The following is a 21,238-nucleotide window of genomic DNA, read 5'->3' on the forward strand; positions in this document are numbered from 1 at the left end:
TTAATTTGTTGTATCATTATTTAGATATGATTAAGTAGGCTACCACATAACACATCTGACACACGTGTACGTAATATGCTTTAAAAGCTGATGTAAAGGGATTCAATGTTACTGGGATTGAGAGCGCAAATAAAGAGCAATGCTGCGTTCAAGTACTGTTTGATGTTTTCCACTTGGACATTTTCCCAGGAACATATTCAATATTTTTGAACCAACTCTCCAACTTAACCCAACGTGAGAGTCTGATGATGAATACATTACTATATTATAAATATCAGTTTAAATATGGTATAACATTTTTTTTATTTTTTAGATGAACTATTCAATGGCATGCAGATATCAGAAACATAGCCTACTTGTTGTCATGCTTCTTGAGGACAACATTGCTTCAGCAAATTAATTTCATGAGAAAATAATTTGTTAAATGGTAGTGTAATAAACCTAAAAACACATTGGAACAGATTTTCTCAGGCAAAATAGTGTACATGTGTATACATGAGGCTGTTTTAGAACATTCAACTGTTAAATTCCAATACTTTCATCACAATTAATTGTCTTTCTAGTTAACTAGGCGTCCATGAATGCATCAGGAGCATGCAGAAATGATAGTAGCGGTGAGTCCAGCCCCTGGGTGGGGATTGTGTGTGATTGATGGTCACCTCCCATGAGTGCTCCGTGGACTCGCCCCCTCTGAGCTGCCTCTCAGAGCAGGAATGTGGAAACAGACTCCAGTCAGTCAGCGCCGCGCAGGAGTGAATAATTGATCTTTGCCTCGGTTAAATATATTGATGAGGAGGAAGTGATTTGTGAACGGATTCTGCGGCCACTTTTTGGATTTACATTCTCAGGTCGAACGCATTTCTCGGTCTCTTTTTTTTTTTTCTCGACTGAAGAAAAGTTTGCTTTGAGCCCCGAGCACAGCTGGAGCCAGCCGATGGAAATATAAACTCTCAGTGTCTACCGAGCGCCCTTATTCCGGAGCTCTCCAAACATGTAAGCTTTCTTCTTCCTTTCCCTTTTCTTTGCCTTATTTTCATGATTCACATTCCGACAGTGTGAGCACTGCGATAATACGGCGAGGTCACCCCTAACGAAAAATCACTATGTTCCTTTAGTGGTGGTCCTGCAGGGACTTCTAATGTGCCTCCTCAACCATAAGTCCACTTTCCACTGCTTTTGTGCTAGTTAATTTGGTATTTCATAGTCTATCAACATGCCGTAGGTTTATTGATGTCTGTATAACATCCTGATATAGTTTATCATAGCCATCCTTTTTCTGTTTAGTGGAAGAAATAGAACTTCACAGTAGCCCCAGCAGTTGTTCCAATAATAGTTGTTATTATGCATATTAACTGCTCTATTAAACGCTTTTAAGAAGTAAGTATGATGGGGAATAACCATTTGCCTCAGTGAGTTGATAACATGAATTGATTTAGCTATCAGACTGTTTGATTGTGTTTGCTATTTTATTGTTTTGAAAACATTGATTAACTATGTTATTTATTGAACTTTTTGCTTAACAGTTTTGCTTAACTATTTATAGTTTAGGACTATGAGTACTTATCTATAACTGATAAGTACTGATACTCTTACTAATTGGGATTCCAACATGTCTGTGCTTATAGCTGCACTTATAGTTCCACTTTCACTTAAAAACTGTGACTTTTCGCATCATTACAAAAGCTAAAAACTGGTTCCCGGATTACTTTTATTTGACTGTTTTTTCTTCTGCTCTTCCCCCTGACAGGGACCTGGAGTCAATGAGCAGGTGAAGGCTGCTGGTGTTAAATGCTCACTGCAAGGCTTCCCACAACACAGTGCCTGCTCATATAACTGCTGTTTATCCAGTGACTGTGTGTGAACTGTTGGCAGACCGTTTACCATGGCGTCTAGTCTGACATGTACAGGTGTTATCTGGACCCTGCTGTCCCTGCTGTGTGCCGCTGCCTCCTGCGTTGGTTTCTTCATGCCCTACTGGCTGCTGGGAACACAGATGGACAAGCCCGTGTCTTTTGGAACGTTTCGGCGCTGCTCCTACCCGGTGAGGGACGAGGAGAAGCAGGCCACGGTGATGCTGGAGCAGTGTGGCCGCTACGCCTCCTTCAATGGCATCCCCAGTCTGGAGTGGAGGATCTGCACAGTGGTGACGGGGGTGGGATGTGGCCTCCTCCTGCTGGTGGCCCTCACAGCTCTCATGGGATGCTGCATCTCTGACCTCATCTCGCGTACAATTGGTCGCGTGGCTGGAGGCATCCAGTTTGTTGGAGGTGAGTTTAACATCCCGTTTGTGTTTGTACCTGCAATCAACAAAGACCCCCTGCTTTCACAATGGGGACGTGCACATGCCTCGATTACAATTATAAAGAGATCAAGCTTTGAGCTGTCATATCCCATGATGGTTTATTCCTTTCATTAGAAGACTACAGCTTTAAACTCCTTGGATAAAGATGTTTTTAGAGAATTGGGGCGTTTTAATGGCTTAACTTCTCATCAAATTTGTTTCATGAAAAGAAGAGTTGTTTGTGAAACGAGATCACATTTGTGAAGAAACAAGGAGGCATAGAAATCTTGATAAGCATGACAATTTCACCCCTGGCCAACTTTTCTTTGCCAACAATAAACCTCCTGTCGAAATGTTGTTTCCTCAGATACTCGGCTCCATAAGAATTGAATAATGCCTGAGTGAGATGTTGGTCATGTTACCCAGTTAATGACGCCAGGTCAGTTTACATATCATATCTCATGACTGCGGTTGAAAAACAACACACACACACACTTCTTCACCATTTTCACAGAGTACATCGCTGATGGCTTTTGTCCAATTTCAGAAAGCTTGGATTGGGCACAGTTATTGTAAATAAGGTAAAGCATATCATTAGTTTTTTAATTATTCCTTTCTTTGTTTTACTGTGACTTATATTGGCTGCAGATTGTTGGCATTTGATTCATATCCTTTGTGTTTAGTTTGATTGATGAAATGATGGACAAACATGTTGGTGTGATTTCCTGCTCTGGTTTTGATTTGAGTGCTCCCCTTAGAGTAGAGAAGAAACCCACGCCCTTTCTCTTCCTCTTTGCAAAAAAAAAGGGCTGTGTCCAGCCACAACGCTGGCCACGGAAAGGTATTTTTGTTTGTTTGTTTGTTTGATTAAAGTAAATGGACATGGCTCCACACGGCACAGACTTGGTTTATTTGTACTCTTGGTTTTGCACATTGGTTCTCCCTGGACGTGAGGTCTGAGGGAAGGCTTCCACTGAAGCTGAACGTTTCTCTACCCCAGTTTAAGAAGCTGCGGCGCTCCAGCCCTCTATTTAACTCAAAGACGTTGGGCTGCATACTGTGGCTAACCACCCTGCTATTTACAATCCCCATCACTTCAGTTCGGCTTTAAAAAGTAATGTGACAGAGAAGCAGGTTGCAGGCAGATTTGACACAGCTGTCAAGTGTTTCAGAGGGATAAATCAGAAGGAGCCACCAAAACGTGCCATGTCCTAGTTCTTTGCTGCTTAGGAACATCAGTATTAATGATGTATGGAGGATGATGAAGGTGAAGGCTGGCTGGCTTATTAAAAAATGTGCACTTTTATGTAAGTAGAGCTCCTTTTAAGCTCACATACATACAGTATTACAGCAAGCTGCTATTTTTGGTTATGGGATTAAAAAAAACCTGTCTGTCTTTTCTTGCGATTTCTCTCTTTCGGGGACTCTCAAATCCAGACCCGCATGAATCTAGATGGCGGGAGGGCGAAGGGAGGCGGGGTACAATACAAGGGGTACCCGTGCGGTTCTTTTTAACTTGAATACTGGTGAGCAAAAGGGCAGAGATGTCTCAGAAGGGCTAATTGGAAGTGACACAATTGGGAAGCTCACGGGCTGTATCACTTTCAAATAAATGAAGAGGTGGGCAGGGTAAATTGGGAGAGAGAAGACAAAATACCCGACGATTGAAAGATTCTGCATTCACTTCTTATTAACCAAGAACCTTGCTGAGACAGATTGAGCCGCAGGGGGAATACCAAAATGTGTACTGAGAGATATGATCAAATCTCAGCGATTAGCGGGGACAGTGAGTAAACGAGACGAACATTAGTGAGGCAACACGTTTTCATTCACCAGATGCGAAAAGAGCCTTGTGGTTCACTGTCTGATGCCAATGTCTTCCTCCCTTTGTGTTCCCCTGCTCCCATTGTTGGACACTAATGAAGAGTGTCTTACCAGAGAGCCAAGGGCCTCTGGGCTGCAACAAGTAAAACAACCACTTTGTATCTTCCTGTAATTTATCTCAATCCCGTCAAGTAGATTAGAGCTGAAAGGATTTAACAGTGCTTTATCTCATTAGCAGCAGCCCTGACTGAAAGAATACCTTTTAACTACAGTTGTTGTTTACCTAATGTTGTTTTTTCTCCCAGAGTTCAGTATGGGCAAGTTGTTCCAGAGCTAGTTAATTGCTTATGGCAAAGGCCCAGATTTCTCTACAGGCCACAGAGTTGAAGTCTGAGTATGAGACTATGAGACTGTTCTGGCTCATAAATCAAAGGCCTGAGCGCCTTGTGCTGCTTACATTAAACCACTGCCTGTGCGGTACTTTCTTGTCTGAGTTATGCAACGGTGCGGAGTCGGTGCATCAGAACATTCAAAGATTTTTGACTCTGATTTGGTTGTTAGGGATTTGATTTCCCCCCCTCCCTGCAGTGCTTTGCCTTGTCTTTGGGGCCCTCAAGCAGAGCTTTGCACAGCGGGAAGAAAACTACAGTATTTAAACTTTGTTTGCCACAATCATGTTCCTTTTTAAATACTTTGTATTTCCCCTCGCCTGCTAACCTGATTTGAATTTGTGTTTGTATTTCATACCTGTCCTCTGTGTTTTGTCTTGTTTTATATTTTGGATAGTGATGGGAGAGTGGGGCCTCATCACCAAGTCAGTTTGTAATGCTGGACCGTTTTTTATGTAATCAAACTAACAGAATACTTTCACGTTATTATAATATTTATTTATGGTGGATGCATTCAAAGTAAGATGCCAGATCTGCTCATGGGAGTCTTTTCTTGAATATGCCTTTATCTTAATGAAACCAATCTATGGGATTTATGAATGAGGTACAATTGGAGTTTAAAGAATGTCAGTACATAGATATAAGAGTTTATGTGAACTGCGCTTAAAACAGATAAGGGCTGGATGCCATATACAAGAAAAGTGGCTATTGTTTTAAATGGTTGCCTGTACTGGAGCCAGGTAAAGGCAGCTGAACAACTATACTTAGATTAACACTTTTCAAGTCTTTACAAGTTTGGGAATGTCCAATTAGTTACATCAGCTACAAATATAAACCAAGTTTATGTCAGTGTCAACTACACTTGAACTGCTCTGATCCAAAAACAAAGGTTCCCAAGGTTAATTTGCACCCACAAATAACATCACAGGTCACATTAGGAGAGGCAGTGATACAGCATTGTTCCAAAAATATACCTGAAATCTCTAAAAGAAATATATTGCCTTGACCTGCAGAGAATGTCAGGTGGCATGAGATCACTTTAACTCTTGATAGAAATGTCAGGAAGTATAGCCTCTCAAGGCTGGAGGATAAAATCTATATTTTATTGAGAAGGTGTTGAACTGCTGTATCCTTGAAACTGAAGGTGAAATTACAAGACAAACAATATGATGCATGACAGGCTGTAGTTGGCCTTTTTAAGGGAGTTTTTTGGGGCTGCAGTTTCAGAGGAGATGAGGAGCCATGAGGTGTACTGTCCCAATGGTATTAAAAAAAGAAGAAGAAGAAAAACAGCTTTACACAGCATATTTCACTGCCATAAGGGAAGGTTGTGGTCAGAAAGGAATATATACGGTCTGTCATTGTTGTACAGAGAACTCTTTACGTGTTTGGGAGGAATTTGATTATTTTCTTCTTCAAAGCTGAATTAGGTACAACTTCAATGAGAGTAAACTATTTATTTAATAGAAGTGATGAAACAGTATTGGGCAGGTTTGCCTGAATAAAAGGATATAATTGTGGGGAAACAATGCGATGCACTGACTGGGCCTAGCTCAGTGTGCTCAGGGTTGTTGGCTGCACTGGTTGAATACTTCCCTCACCTGGCTCCACTGCAGTTTATCTGAACTATCATATAATTGGCTGTGTTGCCTTCTGGGAAAGCTTCTCCATTTCGTTTTCTGGTTGATTGGCTCTGTTGACACCTCTCTGCCAGCTTCTCGTTTGCTCACATTGGTGCTGTGCAGTGTCAGTAAAGACAGACGCAGAGAGCATACACACATCAAATAAATTAAACTCTGGGTTTATTTCACATTTACAAGGGTAGCTCTTCTCCTAGAGGTGACCCGTGTAATACAGGATCCTTATCATGTGTTTAAAATAGGGCTGTCAGTCGATTAATCGCATGCTGTTCATAGTTAATTGAGATTAATCGCACATTTTGTATCCGTTCTAAATGTACCTTAGAGGAATATTTTTAAAGTTTGTAATACTCTTATCAACATGAGTGGACAAATATGCTTTATGCAAATGTTTGTTTATTATCTTTGGAACAATGACAAATATTCTCCTGAATATTTTCAATACAACAACCTGGAACCTCTTTCTCAATCTACACTCTCTCCCAACCCTGTCTACTTCTTTGCACTGAGCCAGTTGCTCAAACAGACTAGCCTGTTTACAGTTGTCGGCGAAATGCCGCTCCTCTGTCTTCATAACACTCTAAGCATGAGACGTTCCCACTGTGGGTCAAAATAATGCGCTGTGATGTGCAGTCGACACATTGGATGCGATGTGAATGATCTCACACAGTCCCTCGTCCTCCACAATGTTAATTGTCCTGCAAGCTGTAGCCACTGCCACCCATTTAGCTATCGCTGTTGAAAGCTTGCTGCTCGTAGACGCCGTGTCTAGGCGTCTCCCCGGAAAACTTTCAAGCGTGGTCTGCCGCAAGCGAGCAGCAGGATCAGGCTGTCAGCATCAGCTGTGTGCTTGGCTTGCTGTTTAAAACACATTTTTTTGTATCCATATCTCTCGCTAGAATCTGCCACCATCCAACTAACAACAACAACAACAACGTCAAGCCTTTGGGCTCTGAAACTACGGGGCGGGCCGAGGACAAATACACATGCGTTAATCGCACGTTAAAATAATTAGTGTTAAAAACCACGTTATTAACGCGTTAACTTGACAGCCCTAGTTTAAAATAAAATGGATCACATCTGTCTGTACTACCTCTGTAGCTCAAAGTGTATGTCAAGGGCATGAGCGCAAGCGATTCATTAAAAGACATGTTGAAAAATTATAGATGGGCTGCTATTTTTGCTTCCAGAATGTTGCCAAGGGCTATTTGGCACAGGAGTGTGTTGTCCTGTTCGAGAGCCATACCAACACAGCCAGGGGCTTTGTCCTTGTGTCGGCTTTGTGGGTTCTTGCCAGCTGGATTCCGCCCAGTCCCAGAATGTGTGCTTCCACTCCCCACTCAGCACCAGTTCTCATTTTCAAGAGGTACAACAAAAATGAAATCACATCCATATGAGGAAGGCGTTGGGATGAAGAGCTCATGTGTCCGGGTGAATATGCTGTCTGGACCTGTCTCTTGACAGTCATTGTTTAGTGCTCTAGGATAACAAGACATTTCCGGGGCGATGAGTAAATATTCCCTGATGGCAAGCTATCCTTTTACATCCCAAGAAAATCTGTATTCCTTCCTCCTTAAAAACAGACCAGTTTGATCTGATGCTGATGAACTACTCTGTCTCATCTGCCACATATGCAATGCTTAAAACTAATGAGATAGCATTGGCCCATATGTTTGAGTGCAGAAAGCCAGGCCTCTTCACTACGGACAATAGTCCTGTGTAATGGTTTTTAAAACACTATCTCGCTCTCCATTGCTTACGTTTCCGTCCGCTGATGGTTATAAAGTGATCGTCGCTTCCTCTGGGTTGATTGATCACCTAAAGTGCGGACCCCTTTTGCTACACTGTAATACGCTCATTGAGCCCAGCAGCTATTTTTGCTCAACATACAGTTCTCTAACCCCCCCCGCCAACATTGCCGGAAGGGTTGTATGCAGTCAGCGAAAAAGTAGCCCTTTTGGCCATAGGCAGTGTATTCTCTCCAACACTCTGGTATACCTTTCTCCTTCACCCTTCACTCTTTCTCAGGGTGAACTCATACTACTGTTCCTGCCCCCCCCCCCATTCATCTAACCATTTGGGTAGCAGTATTATTTATAGTGTTCTCTGTCTTTAACTCTGTAGTTCTGGCTTGTTTCACCTTTCCCCTAATTTTGCTTTCTGTCCACCCCTCTGTCCCTCCTTCCTCTCCCCTTCTCCATCTCATTCCCTCACTCCTACTTGCCTTGGCTGTGCACATTGCTTTCTGCTGCTAGTAGAACAAAAAACCCAAGTAGATTAGGCCAGTACCCAGTGACCCAAAGAGTGAACCTGGGCTCGGCCAGAGACAGAAAGAGAGAGCAGAGGAAAACAAAAAAAAGAGTGAGACAGAAATGGAGAGAAACAGGGCGGAAAGCCCAGCATCAACAGGGATTTAGTTTTGTCAAACAGGAAGTCTGGGCAACCAAAGGACAGACAGAAGAGTTATTTCAGTCTTTTCCTCTGTTAAGTCATTGTTTTCTCTGCCATAGTATCAGGCGTGCTGCTGCATATCACGTTGTTTTTGTCACTTGCAACAAAACTGTTCCAGCAAAACGTGTCTGGTGTGACTGCATTCGTGCCATGCATTAATGAAGCTATAACAACCAGGAGCCTGTGGGAAAAACATGTATTTGGAATATACATTAAATTATACTAGTGGTTATCGTTAATTTGTCGCAAGCACTTAATGTCCAACCTTAGCTGGTTCCAGCTATTCAGTTATCTGCAAGTGAAATATATTCAGGTTATGATGAGATGTTGGTTTAACAAACAACACTTTGGCTGGGGCATCTGATAAATTGGAATGATTCAAACAGATCCATCAAAAACACTAGTAAATGTTAGAGGCTAAATGACTCTTACCTCATTCACACCAACGCAACTCTGGTTCAAGCTCCGTGCTAGAGCTTTTTAGGTTCAGAACCGGTTCTTCGGTTTAGCGGAGGCTCTTTTCACACCGCCCAGAGTCCGACTGGTAATGCGTCATTGCGTCATCGTTTGCGTCATGACGTAACCGTTTGCGTGCCTGCTTCATAAAGCCAAACCGCGCGGAAACCCCTCACAGCTGACACCAACACCGACAACAATGGCCGATTGTGCTCCATCTTCCTCTGTACCTCTTCGGAAGACCAGATTCCCAGTAGGTAGCTGGTCTCTTCAGTGGACCACTGCTGCTTGTTAAGTTTCTCCATCGTTGTGTACAAACTGGATACAACGCGGGCTTTTTATTGTTGTTCAGGAGTTGATCTGTCTCTGCCCCCGCCTCGACGTAAGCGGTGCTTTTGCTCTGGCCGGACAATTTTTTGGTGCTTGAAACGAACCGGATTCCGGAGCTAAGAGGCTGCTCCGCTGCGGTGTGAACAGGAAAACCCGGTGCTTTTCAAGCTCCGGCCCCGAAACACCGTTGGTGTGAATGAGGTAAATGTGAACATCCTAACACAATCTCAATGCTAGGATGTTTTGCATGTTGTATAATGTTTTCCATTTTCACCATCTAGGTTTAGTTTAACTGGCACTTAAATTGAACTGACGTATTTTTTGACGATGAAAAGCCCTGGGACTAGGGTTGCCAGCCGACGCGTATTAGCCGGAACGCCCCGTATTTGAAAGGGGTGTGGTGTGTGTGTGTGTGTGTGTGTGTGTGTGTGTGTGTGTGTGTGTGTGTGTGTGTGTGTGTGTGTGTGTGTGTGTGTGTGTGTGGTGTGTGTGTGGTGTGTGTGTGTGTGTGTGTGTGTGTGTGTGTGTGTGTGTGGGAATGTGTGTGTGTGTGTGTGGTGTGTGTGTGTGTGTGTGGTGTGTGTGTGTGTGTGTGTGTGTGTGTGTGTGTGTGTGTGTGTGTGTGTGGTGTGTGTGTGTGTGTGTGTGTGTGTGTGTGTGTGTGTGTGTGTGTGTGTGTGTGTGTGTGTGTGTGTGTGTGTGTGTGTGTGTGTGTGTGTGTGTGTGTGTGTGTGTGTGTGTGTGTGTGTGTGTGTGTGTGTCAATGGTTGGTTGACGGCTCACCTGACGTCTCCTACTGATGTACCGTGCATGTTCACATCATGTATACTTTGCATTACTTAATACCATTTTTCAAATATTTTATTTTTTAACATTTTGGACAAAATAGCCAATTGTACATCGAGGTGCCCAGATGTCCCTAGTGCCCACCTATCCGATTTAAACATGCTGATGTACAATGTGATGTAGTAGCCTAATGCAGGTGTAAGACCTGTTTGTATTGTGTTATAGGTAGGCATAGTTTTCTATGCATTTTGGGGGGTTTGACCCCCAAAAACATTTTCAAACCCTAGGGGCTGGCTCCCCCAAAAGAATAACATAACCCTAACCTAACCCTAAAACCGAAATAAAGTAACAAAAAAAGTAACTAAATCCGCCAGAAACCCGAAAATCTTCGCGCGCACGCACGCATACATGTGTCCCGTTTCTCCATTTTTGGAAGTTGGCAGCACTACCTGGGACCTAATTAATTTTCTTGTGAAGACATCGTTTCCTGAGATGATTACCTAGGATGTTCATCTCTGCTTTAACAGAAAGGGTGAGGCTAACAGAAAAGTAATTGTTAACACATATTGTGTCTTTTCCGCTGACACCTAAAACAGCGAATATGTGTGAATAGATGAATCACAGCTCAGACAGATGCTCAACAGATGGTGGAGGCTGTGCTTCTCTGTATCACTGGTGACACACATTGTGGAGGGCATGTTTCACGTCAGGGCCCCTAGCCTGTACTTACAGTGAGCAATACTTTAGTCACAGGTAGGGATACAAGAATAAAGCCCTTTCATGCGGTTTTAGCCGACTTATGTCTGGTGTCTGTGGCAGATAAACCCTATTGTGTGAACTGAAAGCAAACGGCAAAAGGGAAAAACCAAAAAAAAAAAACGTTTTTTCTGAACTTCACCACGTGTTATGTCTAATTAGGGATGAAGAAGATTGAAAGTCCACATTTGACCTGTTAGATATCTCTGAGGGAGTGAGAGGCCATGAGTCGGCTGAATAAATGAATAAGTATGGATTAGATAGATTGGGTCTGAGCCCTTTGGGATAAAGTAGTTTGCTCAGTATTCAGACCCTGTTTTACAGTCTCACAGGCACCATGCCTTTTTAAACTACAGTTAATTATACCCTGTTCCTCCTAGTGAGGGGGAATGTGGGGTCAATACTTCTTTTGTGCTGCCTTCTTGTGGGTCAAATAGCAGGCCAGCGAGGAAATAGAATATGGGCTGTATGTATGGAGACAGTTCTGCAAATGAAATAGCAGTGTTGAATAGCCGACAGAGTAGTGTATTTTTGGTAAAATAATTCAAAGAAACTGCCTGTATTTAGTGTCTTTCCTCCTCAAACCAAAAGGCACAATATATTGTGAACTTCTATGTCCGAAAAAGCAATGTGACTACCCACTTACGGATGAGCAATTTCTTTCCTTTTTGCCACTTTGACTCAGGGATGTCTCATTTCATTTGACTCAATGTGCCTGAGTATCTCCTGAATCCTATCCCTGAAAGAGCTGCACAAAGAGCCAAAGCTCTCAGGGTTGGTAATGTGTGGAAAAGAGTTGCCTCTGTCTCCGGGAGAATTAGATCAGGGTCAGTGTGCAGCTCTGGGAGATGAGCTTTGAGTCCCTCAGTGGGTCACTCAAACACATGTGGCTGTGCTGTTAGAGAGGAAGGACAGGTGAAGGTGGCGTAAAAGGGGGCAGCTGAAGATCAGATCAGAGGAGGTCGAGGGTCACCTGTGCTCATGCATTTGTCTGAGAGACTGTTAATGACTTAAGGGTTGTAGTCTCATGTGTGAAAGTGACTCTTTGCTTGTGTAAAGTCAGATGTAATGCTCCTTGTATCTCTCTGTGTTTGTGAGTGTGGCTGAGTTTATTAATGTCCCGTGTGCTGAGGCCAAGCCCTGTCTGCCTTAAGTAATGCGGAGAATTTACGGTAAATATATTCTGTTGCCCCCCCTAACCTCTCAAACCTCACAACCACTACTCGTTTAATTTGAGCCTACACTTGTTGCACTAGAGAAAGTGTTGGAACAGAATATATTTAACAGCTTACTTTTGGTTTTCTCTATTTTGGGCTAAAATCAATTTTCAGCTGTTGATAATGAATGCTAACAGATAAGGATTTCTCATTAACAATTCAGCTTATATAATTTAGAAGCAGCAAGACCCTTGAGAGTGTGTGTGTGGTAAGTGATCAATACAAATAAGACTTCATGTGGAATGTGCATTGTGGGCTTTTTTTTAAGCCTTGCACGAACAACCCATCAAAGGCACCTTGGTTTAGTTATAAGCAAAATGTCAGTCCCATCCCGTCTTCATCATAAAATGACAACCCTGTAATTGTGCTACATGTAATAATGTCTTGGTAGAAGAAAAGTGTGCAAGCCCCAGTTTGTATAAGGCTGACACAAGCTCAACAACAATCTCCATTTTGTGGCCCATGGCTGTACTTGTGGAGATGGGGAGGGCTTAGTGTTTGGGTGAAAGGCGACGCAGTGTGACTTGAGTTTTGCTTTGCTTCCCAGACGCTCATTCCAGCTGGCCAGCAGCGGTTGGGTGGGCTCTCCCCTCATAGGATCCTGTTTCCACAGCAGCAGGGGGTGAAGACCCAAAGAAGAGAGGGAGGGAGGGTCAACATTTGGAGAAATCCTCAGAGCTTTGAAGGGGTCAGTGTTCTGGTGCTCAGGATAAGCTAGTTAAGCTACACGTTGCCTTTAGATTCAAGAAGCAACACACCAGCATTCTTCTGATAGTTGGTTCATCTCCAAAAGTCTATTTTTACCCTGTGTAAGCAGATTGCAGTCAAGCCTCAACAGTTAGACAGCACCTTGTCAAATAGCCTTGCTGTGAACCCAGAAGAGAACACAATTCAGCAACAACAGCAAGACACAAACACAAACAAAACCCAGCAAATAAGAGCTTCAGTCAGGCATTTACCTTATCTAGCCAGCGGACAAGGTTGTTAATGTGCTCTGGAATAAGAGGCCCGGAGATGAGATGCTAGTAAGACAGAGAAGCAGGATGTATTTTAAGCCACTCTGTCCAAAATGCAGTCTTGTGAAAGCATAACACAAGGTCTCTGGAATGCTCAAAGAGGGCACCAGAGAGAGTTAGAGGAGGCTATTAACGGGACAGACGACGAGCTCTACCCATATTTGTATATGTTTATAAAGATCAGCATTAGCTGATGGCCATATATAGGATTGTTATGAACAAAAAGCTTTGGGAAAGAGCTGCACGGAGCTGTGTGTGGTTTTGATTTAACATGCATAGACAATTGTCGTTATAAATACATTGTAAATAGAATAATGTTGGTGGTCAAATCTCACTCATTGTATGTAGATGATTTCAGTTGTAATTCCTTATTCCTTTCTTCAATTATTATTAGATCTGAGATAACTTTACCGTTTGTGCACTTTCAGTTTTTACATATTTCCCTCTGGTATGTATGTTCTCTTTGCTCGAACATAGACAAAATGTCACAGGAAACTGGAATGAAAAGCTGAGAGTTGTGCTACTTTTCAAAGAGAGCATGGGAACAAAGGTTCTCTTTGATCTAGCAGAGTGACTTTGCTCTCTGCACTAATTCTGGGTCTGGACCAGTCTGAGCCCCCCGGTGTTGTTCTCCCAGGCCAGACAAGCCAACTACACCCGATTCCTGACCCATGTGCTCCCTTGGGGTCCCCATGGCAACAGGGATCTGACTCTAGTTACAGTTACATCAGAATATTTCAGAAAGTTTTCCAGGGAGTGATTTAGAGTGGCACTGTGACTGAACCCAGGGCCTTTTAATCACATATTCCAGCTATCGCTTGAGCTGCTTCGGTCTCTAGCGGGAGATGGTGTGGATGAATCGAAATGATTAAATATGAGTTATTCTCTGCCTTTATAGACTCACCAACATAATGAAAACACCAATCCTCTGTGTATAGCTCCAAGATAATACAAACACTGACCGGCATCATTTGTATTCGTTGTGTTGTAATGTTCATTTTAAATAAATTGTTGCAAGACAATGTAATCTAAATCCATTCAAAAGCGAAAATGGGATATAACTTTTTTTTTTCTGCCAGTGTCTGAGCTGTTCATATGAGTCGAGTTTCTGAAAATAAATATCGATTTTTCTTTTGTTTTGAAATACGCAAAAAAAAATACGCAAAAAAAAAAAAGTTTTCATTTTGTATAATCATTTTTGCGTAAAGATGGCACTCAAGGGCACACTAGTGGTGGTGTTCCTGGCGGGATTTGAACTCACAGCCTTCCGATCTTCAGCCCACCTCACTATCCATTAGATCAATCACTACCCTCTCAAATGGAAATATGTGTTTACATAAATGGTGACCACACCGTTTGAGACCCACTGAGAACTTAAATTAAGTTAACTATCTAAACACTCAGAGAGTCCTTTACCTCACCTGAGCTGAGGTTATCCCGAGCTTGAATGACACACAGAGACCAATCAAGGGCTTTGATTTATGATCTCTATGACAGTGGCCATGTTGGCAGGCCACATCATGTAGACCAGAGGTGCCCAGTACGTCGGACCGCGGGGGCAATGCTGGTAGATCGCGAGTCATTCATAAAAAAAAAAATCCTGTTCCGTTAAAATAGACAAAACAGGTTTTGATCCCTCCTCCCTTGGCCTCCCTGCCACTTAATTCAGGAGTTTACTTGATTGACAGAAAAAGCGACCTATCGCTTTCCAGTCTGTTAACCCAGAATGCAAAGCGATACAAAATCAGTCAAGTGCCGGGAAAACTCAAATTAAGTTAAAGAGACAAACAAGAGACAAACAACAAAATGAGTGCGGGACCGAGCAAGAAGCTAAAGACATACCACTTCCACCCAGAATGGGAGGAAGAATATTTGTTTGTGATGTCACATTCAAAGGTTATTTGCCTTATTTGTAAAGCAAGCGTCGCTCTGCCAAAGAAAGGTAACGTGGAGAGGCATTATCGGAGTGTTCACAAGGCATATGACAGCGACTTCCCTCCGAGTAGCGAGTTGAGAAAGAGAAAGGTCATGTATTATTGCTACACAAATATTATCTCGCAATCTTAGTGTCGCCAACTCGTTTCTAACATGCACAAAGACAAACAAATGTCGGTGTATTTTCGATCTTTCCAATCGAGACGAGATCTCTCTCCCCCGTCTGTGCGCGAGGGGGCGGGGCAGTTTACACACACGCGGCTGCTGCAAGCAGCAACACACGGAGGAGATGGCGGAGAGAAGCGCTCCAAGGTGTGGTTAAATGTTACCCGTCTTGAGGTGGACAATGCTCGTTGCCAAGAGAGTTCAGCATGTGAGGGCGGTAACACGAGCAATGTGTCTAAACATTTAGCAAAAGTGCTCCACATCCAGACGGAGGAATGCACCGGGTTCCACTGTCTTTCTAGCAGCTCTGCAGCCCCATCCACGAGTAACGTTTCCACGTCAGGTGTTATGTATGCTAGCAGCAACACACGCAGTTAACTACATGATTCAAACACGGGTTAATGATTAGAGGTAACTGAGTTACTCTTTATTTTGTTAAAGTTTCAGCTATTCTGTTCACAGTTCTGTCATCAGATTATTTAATACGATTTGTTAAAACATTGTTGTTTCTTTTGATGTGAAATATTATTTATTTAATTTAAATAAAAAGCAATGTTAGTTTTGTTCACAATTTGTTAATTTAATAATATATGTATTTTTGAATCAAATATTCATCTTTATTGTCTTCATTGTTAGTTTCCACATGCCTAAAACAACCTCAAGCTAAATCTAAAAGTTGATGGCTAAACAAGAGGGTTTGAGAAATTGTGCAAGGCATACAGTAATAGTCTGAATAGTCGATTAGTCGTTTCATTAATCGATAGATTAATCGATTATCAAATGAGTCGTTTGTTGCAGCCCTATTATCCCATGTATAAATAAAACGTGTTATTCAGCAACCCTTGCAATTTGGGATTTTATTTTTGGTTGGTAGACCTCGGTGAGCTGGTCATTTCAAAAGTAGCTCACCAGCCCAAAAAGTGTGGGCACCCCTGATGTAGACAGCCAGTCACCCTGTGTGAGGCAGGCCACTTAACGAGGCGAGATCAGAGCAAGGGAGCGAGGGATCATTGTCTACAAGTTAATCGATCGCAGATGGCGTCGTGGTCACGGACGAATAAAAAAAAAAAAATACAAAAAAAACTTATAAAAAAAAAATGGGTCGCGAAATATACTTGGGCGGCCGTTAATATACCTGGGCGGCCCGCCCAAGTATAGTCTATGTGTGGGAAACCCTGACTTATCTTCTGCACCGCCAGCTAAGACTTGATCATTAGTGAATGTGTCGCTATGCTGCTCTAATGCTGGTCCTTTGTTGGCATTCGCCTCAGAGTAACTTCCTTCCTGCCTCCTGCTGCCTCCTGTCTCTCTGCTAGAGCACGTACATGCAAGAGAAAACTCAAGATATGGCTTTCATTAGAAAATTGTCAGAGGGCCTTTTCAAATTGAATGTGGCTCTTTTATAAGGCAAGGCACTCTCTTCATGTGATTATTTCAGGGCTAACCACACAAATAAAAGGAGATTCAGCTGATTGCTTGTCATAACAACATAGTTTCAGTGGCTGGCTGCACTCTGCTGACAAAGTGATGGCAGGTTAGAAGTCGATGTTATTTTTCTCTTACATCCCTGGATCTCTGTGAGAGCTGCTGGATCAGGGAGTGAAGTCCTTCAAAGCTGTTCTGCTCAACATGTTTCAGCCCGACCGTGATGTGCTCCACCATCTGACATTTGGAGATAACTACAGAGTAGGTAGCTGGCCGAAGAGGGCTATTCTTTTTCCAAACAGAGAGCACTCAGCCCCACTCATGACGGATGCCGAATGGCTCGTCATGTCCAAAGAGAGAGATAATAGAAGCCGAGAAGTCAGGCACTCAATCCTGCTGATAACACCCTGCACACTGTCAATCCCACAGCAGAGTGGACAAAGTGTAGGTTGTACTTTTTGATTGCCTGTTAGATATCTGAGTTGATGTTATACTGACATTTTTCTCTCACAGTTGACTGGTTCAGAAATGTTATGTTAGCCAATATAGTTTTGTCCGCCTCTGTAACTGCATCAGCTCGCTGGCAGAGTTTACTTTTATAGAGGGAGGCAAGTTTGACATCCGTCATTCAATTGTTACACTTCACATCACCCATGAACCGCAGTGACATCAAGGTTAGTCTGCAAGCCATCCGGTAAACTGACCCAAGCTGCATGCACAAAATGTCAATAAGAGCAGAGACGGCTGTATGGTGTACAGATAGCCTGAATTACCCTGCTGGATTTTGGCCACTAAATGTCCATTATTATCCCAGCATCTTCCCCTTCAGCCTCCACTGTGTCTGGAGCTAAGATCATTTAGCTTCCACTTCAGCCGGCAATGCAGTTGAAAAAGAGTTATCTATTGTTTCGGCTGTCAAAAGAGAGACGAGAACCAGCTGAAAAGCATGTGCTCTGTCTGTTGAGCTTTGCTGGAAATGTCCTCTAGGGTCCTTGAAGGATTTTATTATGTATCTTGGCGGATGCTTCCTGTATGATCAACTTTTGGAGAGCTGAGCCTTGTACTGAAATAAAAAAGTGGCTCTGCAGTCGGCTGTGCTGGAGAAACTAGTATATCTGTTTACCAAAACCTGATGCTCACTGTGGATGTTACAGTATGGTAGATTGTTTTACTATGTACCAGCATCTGAATGTTCCGTGACATGTTAACCAATTATGAGCTTAAATAAAAAAATTACACCATAACAACCTTTTTTTAAATGTTACACTGTTTCTGTGTTGAGTTTCCCTCTAAACTGCCAGCAGTCACACATCTATACAGTATATTATAATGAGATAGGAAAGAATGTAGAGACAAGCTGTCCAACAATGAAGTGTCAAAGGTTTCTAAGAAAATCTGAAGGCGTATGATCTCAATGGTTTGGTGCTTTTATGTGATTCCCACACTCTCCTCTGGAAAAATGGCAAATATATGGTTGCTGGTCAGTCCACAGCTTTGTTCTCTGTTCTCCAGAGACATTTACAGTCAAAGACTTGAGAGGAGCCTAGCACTTTTTCCTGAGCAGTTGTCGACCGTCTGCTGGCAACTGGCGCGTGGAGATTTCCCTGGCGACATGCATTCAGTTTAAGAAGACGCATTGGTACCATACATACGCCATTCCAAAGGCAGTGAAGTTTTCACTGCTGCAACGTGTGATAGATGCATAGCAGCCCAAAGTGGATAACATGCTTGTTTTGATAAGAAAACAAGATACATCAATGGGATGAAGTAACTGGGTGGTACTTCTATATATTTCTTTGGGTAACAGTTTGTGATTTCCTTTCCAAAAAAGAAAACTTCCCATTCTGACGTCCAGGCAGAGACTCCCATGGGTCTTCACAAACATCCTCTTTCTTGGAAAGCAACTGAACAAAACATCATTTAAAAGCAGACAGCTTGTACAGTGGTTAAGGGATTTAAAGGGCTTTTGTGTTTGAGCCAAAGTATTCTAACAGTCATCCTTCCCACTGCTTATTGATGGGCTCTCAGCAGGGTGTTGCTGAGTCAGGACACCTGCCCTGAGCCCCAGCAATCTGCAATGATCAAAGCTCAGATCCTTCAGCTAGGAACCCGCTAGTGTCCTTGTACTCGGCTTTGTTGTTTTGACCATGCTCTTCTACCCTTGGCAAGCCCTGCAGGCTTTTACACAGGAGGATGGTAGCCGTCGGGACAGTGCAGTGAGGAGACATGAGCATGTGACGGGGACGTCTGCAGGACATATTGATTTGTGAAAAAAGATATACGTCCTCTCCGGTGCTAACAGATCACTCAATGATGAACAACTTTCTGCTGCACGCTGTGAACACTAAATGTGCTTCTCCTAACAGTTTCTGTCAACATTCTTCACAAACACTACCTTGTTCTTCGCTCTCTGACATCTAGCCTTTGACCTTCTGATTTAGTATTGTCTGACAAACCAACCAAAGGCTTAATGCTACACCCTCCTGCGTCTAGCATTGAAGGAGACCCCCCCCCCCCCCCACCCCCTCGCACTTTGGCTAACACATCATCTTCTTACTTCCTCCTTTATCTCACCACTTTGTGGTAATTACCCCGGAGTTAGACCTTGAGCTTGAGAAGTAACGCCAAACCAAGGGCAACGTGTCGCTTGCAGAGCAGAACTGTGATTCATTGGCATGTATATGGCTGGCTATATATCTTTAGGAAACGGTAATAGGTGGGGGGTGGTGAGGTGCACATGGGGTAAATGGGCTGCTGTCGCTTGAGCGGCTGCTAATGTGGTCTTTCCGGAGATAATATGAAACAATGGGATGGACGCGATGGTATTATTATGTTCTAACGGCTGAACAATATAAGTGAAAAGCTGCGCATATATGCTCTCCTTGATAAATATTAAAATGTATTGGGTTTCAAAACATTTCCTTGAAACCAAGGTGACGCCTTTGATTGCTCATGTTGTCCAATCCACAAGGACATTACATGTATGATATGGAACAAAGAAAAGTGTAAAATCCTCAACTCTAGAAAGCTTAAAATTGTACATTTTTGTCATATTTACTTAAAGGTAGGGTAGGTAGGGTAGGTAGGAATGTAGAAACCAGCTCGAGTGTGCTAGAATTTGAAAGTACGCAGCCGAAAAAAATCTGCCCCTTCCTTCAGACTTCCTTACAGAGCCCCTCCTCCAACACACACGAACGCGCACATGACCAATGAGGGGCACGAGATAAGTTTGTGCACGAGATGGAAGGCTGACAGGCAGGTAGGCCATCCAGTTACTTTAGCCGGGCCGGCTAAAATGATTGGTCGTGCTTTTTACAGCGCCACAGCTTCCACAGATGACATTTTTTTATGTATTTATTGTCAAAGCATTGCATATATTCATTGCTATCGGGATGTTAAGAGCATTCCATGGAATATAACAAAAAGTGTTTCTGAAGTGAATTACCTACCCTACCTTTAATGAATGACATACATTTTCCTTTTCTGTTGAATATTTGATTATTTTACCAAGTTCTTCCGCAGTTCATATTTATATCCTTTATGGGAAGGTTATAAACATCTCAAACACTGTATCACATGATTGCTGCTCCGCTTCTGAAGTAGAGAGCTACACTCCACCCTGTTTCTCCACCATCCCATTGCTTTCTGCTGTGGGATGTCAACTGTGATCCAGACCTAATCTACCAGCCCGATAGTGAGGTCCCTGCAGGGAGCCAGGGGGCCCCAGGCCCAGCACCGTTAACTCATCCGTCTTCAAGACAGGCTACAGGCAGGGGCCAGCATTGCGTCTGTCCTGTCCTGCTTGCATATGCAGAGCTACGAGGGGATTCTGAACCCTGAAGCCTTCATGTGGTCACCAGGTGAGCACCAGAACAGTGGCTTGTTTCTTCTCCTCTGCCGATGAGCATGAAAATGAAATTCAATGAAGAAGGCTCTTTTTCTTCTGCGAGAGCCTCCAGCCTCCTTAGAGGTAACAAGCAGGTGTGACGTGGTGCTTGCTGCCTCCAAGGTGGAGATGAGCAAACAGCCTGGGAAGTTAATTTCCTGTTTTCACTCAGCGTTCCATTTTGTTTTGGAAGCTGCTCGCATTATCACTCGTAAATATTTGCTTATACAACATTTATTATTTTTGTTTTCTTCCTATTGCAGTTGTAGCTTTGTCTCGTTGCCAGATTAGAGCAAACAATCAGTCTCACAGTATGCATGCACACACACGCACATGGTGTTGAGGCAGACAAAGAAGCTCCCCATCAGTGTTTGTTCTAAATTTCCCTAAGATTTTAGGAATACAAAAGACTGTTTGGGGGACTTTTGTGAGCTTAGTTGTTTGTGTTTCTTCCCACAATGCATCCATCTGACTGTAGTTTGAAGGCATTACAGTTTGTATAATCATGAGAAATATAAACATATATTCAAATGTACTGAAACTCAGATTAGGCATCAGATTTACAGAAAGTTCAATGAATATTCTTGTTGATGTTTTGAGAACTTTATATACCTAATCATTGCCATACTGTGGCAGACAGACCTCATGGTGAGTTATTTACTTTGGCAAGTACACTCGGAA

At 42.9% G+C, this 21,238-nt stretch overlaps 1 protein-coding gene across 1 annotated transcript in view; it reads left to right on the forward strand.

Annotated features, from left to right (window-relative positions):
• The first annotated feature begins 690 nt into the window (after window positions 1–690).
• The window catches only part of LOC117540477 (LHFPL tetraspan subfamily member 6 protein), a 44,131-nt gene continuing 23,583 nt past the window's right edge, over window positions 691–21,238 (forward strand). The window contains exons 1-2 of the mRNA XM_034207185.1: window positions 691–993; window positions 1,748–2,267. Coding sequence (XP_034063076.1) covers window positions 1,883–2,267 — 385 coding nt within the window. The 5' untranslated portion in view covers window positions 691–993; window positions 1,748–1,882. The remainder of the gene's footprint in view (window positions 994–1,747; window positions 2,268–21,238) is intronic.

Source organism: Gymnodraco acuticeps, unplaced genomic scaffold (genome assembly GCF_902827175.1).
Source record: "Gymnodraco acuticeps unplaced genomic scaffold, fGymAcu1.1, whole genome shotgun sequence".
Lineage (NCBI taxonomy): Eukaryota > Metazoa > Chordata > Actinopteri > Perciformes > Bathydraconidae > Gymnodraco > Gymnodraco acuticeps.